At 40.8% G+C, this 5,942-nt stretch overlaps 2 protein-coding genes across 2 annotated transcripts; both read right to left on the bottom strand.

The window, feature by feature from the left end:
- Positions 1 to 2,396: 2,396 nt before the first annotated feature.
- Positions 2,397 to 3,119, bottom strand: LOC127842187 (uncharacterized). Its single transcript, XM_052371546.1, has one exon. The coding sequence runs from the start codon at positions 3,117 to 3,119 to the stop codon at positions 2,397 to 2,399; it is 723 nt and encodes a 240-aa protein (XP_052227506.1).
- Positions 3,120 to 4,040: 921 nt separating this feature from the next.
- Positions 4,041 to 4,769, bottom strand: LOC127842188 (uncharacterized). The gene has a single exon (XM_052371547.1). It carries the CDS (start codon positions 4,767 to 4,769, stop codon positions 4,041 to 4,043), a length of 729 nt encoding a protein of 242 aa, XP_052227507.1.
- Between the last annotated feature and the right edge of the window lie 1,173 nt (positions 4,770 to 5,942).

Here is a 5,942-nt window from a genome sequence, read left to right on the forward strand (position 1 = left end):
ATATTCGGTGTACCTGATATAAAACCGCTATTACACACCAAACATTTCTTAACACATGTTTGTTGATTAATATTGCCGTAAAATGCCGTAAACAGATAGCATTATAGTTACATAAGTGTAAGTACAACACTGTATTTTCACGCATTAAGTTCGGAATATAAAATCATTCGACAAAGTTCTTAATGTATTGCCGTTGACATATTTTTTTTACAGTGTTTGAACCTACATTCGTCTTCTTTGGACACCAATCAAAAACGATTAAACGTAATTTTGTGTAAACCAAAACGCTTATTATTTTACAATTCCACAGTCTCATATACGAAATTGCAGCGCGGTGACTGGTGAATCTGAAGTCAATAGGTTATAAACATAAATTGACCGAGAATGCTTTGCTATGAAATGTTTTAGAAAGCTAGCTTTTTGTGGACCAGCAATTTAATATAATCCGGTATCAAGTGCTAAAAAGCTGCCTGGGCATTTTTTCTTCTGATGTTCACAATGATAGCATGACTTGTCCAAATTTAAGAGAACGCTGGAGGTATTTCCTCAATTTTCAGGACATTTAATTGTGTTATAATGAGATATTCTCCTAGAAAGATATTCCATTACATCCCTATAATGTCAACTGTGTTAACGAAGTTCTTAATTGACTTTTCAAAGACACTGGTAAGGCTTTACATCATATCAAACATGGCGAATCTGATGTTTATTCAATTTAAATAAATTCAGAATTCTCAACTTATTTTAGAACATTATATGTACAATAGAACCCCTCTAAACCGGACAACCCCGGGACCGAGAGGAAATTCCGGTTTAGAGAGGATTCCGGTTTAGAGGGGAAATTGGCTTTTTTTACTTTCAGAAGGTCAATTACATAGCCTAATGTGAAATAAAACACTTTCAGCATATTTTGATAGTTTATTTATATCTAACATTCATTCATATTGCATCACATAAGAAAAACACGTCGCTTAATCTGTTGATTCTAAAAAAATATCAGTCACACAATAGATCAAACAGTGCACCCAGAAAAACAAACAATTTTATACATACATGCATGAGTAAGGTACATTTAGTTCCTTTTCAAACTGAAAAACATGTGCGCAGATTTTTTTCGCACGACAGCCTCGATCGTAGACTTTCCTACCCGAAATGTCTCTATCTTCAGTGTAGGTTTTGGCAACGTCTCTGACTCTTTAATCAGTTTGATTTTGTCCTCTTGAGATAATTTCACGCACCATCGCTTAGAAAAAAATTCGGACATTTTTGTCTTAGTTATTTTAATTACCAATTTGAAAATCTACATCAATATCTAAATGCAACTGCTTCAAGAACTCTGCAAATTACCATTTTGTATGACCCTCAATTAGAAAATGTAATAAACAACACAAGATTAAATAACATAAAGATTATTAAAATTTAGCACGGCGTCCTATATCAAAAACAAAAGGCACTAAAGAACTCTATGTTTGTTATCAGTAATTATAATCAGTATTATCACATCTATTTAGCGATGTGTACATCACAGGACCAGTATCTTTAAATTGTTTTGCGATTTTTACAGTTTGCAAATTGTTCGACCACCTTTATTAATTTCACGCGTCTTTAATCCGCTATTCACAACTTTTTGACACTAGGACTGAGGTGCAATAAGCAGGCTCTGAGCGGTTTAGAGAGGTACAATTACATATGGAATGACCCAATTTTGATCCAAAGAATGACCGGTATTCGGAAGTTAGGGGATTCCGGTACTGAGGAGATATTTTACGCTTGGTTGTATAGGGGAAAAAAATGGGACCGGACAATTTTTCCGGTTTAGAGAGGATTCCGGAATATAGAGGATCCGGTTTAGAGGGTTCCACTGTATATAGTATCGTTGAAATATAATTTTTATAATCATATTTAACTTGACAACATGTAAATAACAACGAACTTTAAGGCATTCTCAAAAATATATTTTCTAACAAAGTGCATTTTCAAATATTTATCTGCGTTATATACAATTTTGCTCTGTTGAATGTCTATCTTATGTCACTTGTCGATAAGAAACATAAAGCGCGTTCTTACACAACTTCTTAGTATACAATATCGACTAAATCTCGTATGTTAGCACAATGTGCAATTATATAATTTATATAACTGAGTTCTTCCTAATTGACTTTCCTGCTACATCAACATAATTTTGGTAAACGATTCAAGAACTAATTTATCATCGACGCATCATTGTAATGCAGAGCGACTGCAGTACTTGTCAGCTGCTCCAATACTTGTTCAGCCGTCATTTAAATTCTGCAAAAAGAACACTGTTAATTTAGCCTACATTTGTAAACGTTATGTTATGAAACATTTATAAGAGTTGTAACAATGGTTTGACGTCCATTGAAAATTTCAAATAATCATGCTCTGCATCCATCATAAGGTTCGCGTTGCGGTATGAACTTCCATTCTGTGCCCCGTGCTGCAAGACACGCCTGAGTATTGTGTGTCATTCGGTGAATGTGACTCGCCGCAGCTCGGTAGGTGGTCGCATTGTCTGACATCATGATCTTCGGTACGGATCGTCGGCTGACAAACCGTCTAAATGCCAGCATGAAGATTTCTTCTGATAAGTCGGGAACAACTTCAAGGTGCACGGCTCGGGTACTGGCGCAGGTAAATAGGCAAATGTACACCTTATGTATACCTGTTTTCTCTCTGACATGAAGGGCGCCCGTAAAGTCTACGCCGGTAACAGTGAACGGTGCCTCGTCAGAAACTCTTTCTTTCGGAAGTGGAGGGGAGGTAGGCGCTCTGTAGGGTCTGCTGTTGATCTTCAAGCACGTAGTACATTTCCTTAAAATACCTTTGACTCGCTGGCGAATTGAAGGTATCCAGTATTTTTGCCGTATGTGAGTTACTGTCTGCAAAACGCCGGCATGTAACTGGCTGCAATGAGCGTCTCTTATGATCAATGTCGTAAAATGGCTGCGTGTAGGCGGGAGATACGGGAATCCTGTATCTGCAGGTATTCGTGCGTTGTGAATCCTCCCGCCACAGCGAATGCATCCATCATCGTCAATGTAGAGACGTAATTGCTTAATAATCGACTGTCGTATGTTGTTATTTTTAAGCTCTGTCATTACGTCAGTGTAGCTCTGGTTTTGGACACTTCATATCAATGATTTCTCAGCAAAGTTCATCTCATTCACAGAAATACAACCGAGTTGTCGAGTTTCAGGTGTTGACCGGCAATTTCTTACGAATCTGTATACGAAAGCTGTAGTAAGAATTAATTTCCGGTAACTGCTAAATCTTTCGCAATTGACAATGATATGAGAATCAGTTGCTGACATCAGGTTGGAGGTCTGTACGCAAACGATTTAATCATTATCATCATCTTCTTCTTCTTTTTCTTCTTCTGTTTCCAACAACACTGTCGTGATTCCTGCTGTATTCCACGACGGCCATTTACTTTTGTCATTCAGCCATTGGGGACCTTCTCTCCAAAGAATGTTTTTCTTAAGTTGAGACGCAAAGATGCCGCGTGTCTGGAATCCGCCGGATTGTCGACTGTCGGACAATACCGCCATTCCGCGTCTGGGATGAGCTTCCGGATCTCTTCTAACCTGTTCATCTCAAAACGTTTTAATTGTTTTTGTAGAATGTATCCAATGCAGCGTGATCTGACTGTCAGACCAGCAGACTACTCTCTTGCAAAGAACAGCTTTCATCACGTGCGACACGTGCGCCGCCATTAATGAGCGCCGCCATTAATTCCAGCCTCGGTAGAGATAATTCATTTACTGGAGCCAATCGGTTCTTGGCAAAACGAACGCTGAATTCGACGATGTGTTCAGGTATGCGACTGCGCCGTACGCACGTGTACTGGAGTCAACAAACACTTGTAACACATAATCTTCATCGACCATGTTCGGTGGGTTGTCCGCAAAAAACTGTCTCGGGAACGATGTCGTCATAGCTTCATTTTAGTCTTCTGCGATGAGTAGCCAGGTGTTTTGTTCACGTTCCGGAATTGGTGTGTCCCACGCATACTTCCGCTTCTATAGGTCCTGAATCAGCAACTTTGCACGAATGGTGACTGGGGCTAACATGCCAAGCGGGTCATACATCGTCGACGTCTGCTGTAAAAGTCCACGCTTAGTAGCCTTTTCCTTGGAATTTATGGAGCGCATGATAAATGACATCTGGTCTATTTCCGGTTCCCATAGCAAACCTAACACCTTTATCACAGCATCCCTGTCTACGACACCTTCAGCTTCTGCCATAGTCCTCAGTTCGCTTGACGTCCATGATCTCAGGTTAAAGCCGCCGGCTGCCATCAACTCGCGTGCCTGGCGGAAGTTCTTCAGTACATCAGTCTCTGATGTGAAACTTGAAACGACGTTGTCGACGTATAGGTCATTGCTGATTGTGCTCGCAGCTGGGTTGTCTTTGTTCAGGGTCAAGAGCTTCAGAATTGTTGCGCTTAGAATAAATGGGGAACACGTTGCTTCGAATAAAACAGCTCGGAAACGGTATGTCGTCAGTGCACTGCATGGGTCTGTAGGGTCCGACAGCCAAAGGAATCTTGTGACATCACGATCATCTTCATGTAGCATAACGTTGAGGAATGCCTTCTCTATGTCAGAGACAACACCGTACTGTCCTATTCGAAACTTCATCAGAAGCAGTGTCAGATCATTGAGTTCCGGTGGCGTTGACCTTAAACAATCATTGAGACTGGCACTTCCGGTTACTTTTCGACAACTACAATCGTAAACAATTCTCATTGAAGTTGTAGCAGAGTCCTTTTTAACCCCATGATGTGGAATATAGTGAATACGAGCCGATGTGCTATCGTTTTCGACCCGTTCAATAAATCCGCATCTCTCTAAAGTCATTTATGATCTTGCTATAACAGGCAGGTGTTTCTGGGTCTTGACTAAGTCTTATGCTACTTTCTGTTCTCTTCCTTGCTATTTCGTAATTTGTAGGTAGAGTAGCGTGTTCCTCTTTCCATGGCAATCTTGCTGTGTATTTACCGTCTGAAAATGTTAAAAACGTATCTTGGTAGCTTTTCATAATGTCGACTGCGCATGCCTGTTCTGCGTCTTCCGGTTTGATGCCAAACGTCTCAATATCCCAGAAGCGTGATACATCTGTAGCTACATGTGCAGTGATAACATCCATAACGCTCGTTCCATGATTTGCGCTTTCCGAAAGTGGTCCTGACAGGAAATAGCCGATGCGAGACCTGACGGCTGTAGGACCATCGCCTCGTACTACCTGGTCCCCCACGATCTGCCAGTAGAAATCTGCACCGACGAGTAGAGAAATTTCAAATGAATCCTCCATCGTCACCGGATGTGCGAGTTGCAGCCCTCGTAGATATTTCAAACTTTTGATTGACTGTCGAAAGCGGTTTATTAATGGTTTCGCAATAACAGGAACGATAAGTACCCGAATTGGTATCATACATCCATCTGTTGCCACGATATTGATGGTTGCTGTATGAAGACGCCTGACGCTGAGTTCGAGATCTCCAAAAGATGACAAGTTGATGACGTAAGTTCCGTCATGTTGCAACTGCAGCTTGTCGGCTAACTTCTGCGTAATGAATGATCTCTGCGCATCTTCGTCCTTGAGTATATTGGCCTCAGCGTACCGTCCGCCGGCGCACACCGGTGAGACTGTTGTCTTCAACAGAACATCTGAGTGGGATGTCAATGACGACGAGTGTAATATGGCTGCCCCCTCTCTGTTACTCCATGTATGACCAGTGTGACTGCTAGAACGATTCTGTGAAGTTTCAGAGGTTTTATTTGTGACACAATGCGATGATTCCTGTGACGATTCACATATGAATGAATGGTGTTTGCCTTTACATATGCGACAGCGAAATCTTGATGGACAGTTTACAGCTTGATGCAATTTGCTCAGGCAATTAAAACAAAGTCCTTTTT

The sequence above is a fragment of the Dreissena polymorpha genome, chromosome 8 (genome assembly GCF_020536995.1).
Source record: "Dreissena polymorpha isolate Duluth1 chromosome 8, UMN_Dpol_1.0, whole genome shotgun sequence".
Classification (NCBI taxonomy): Eukaryota; Metazoa; Mollusca; class Bivalvia; order Myida; family Dreissenidae; genus Dreissena; species Dreissena polymorpha.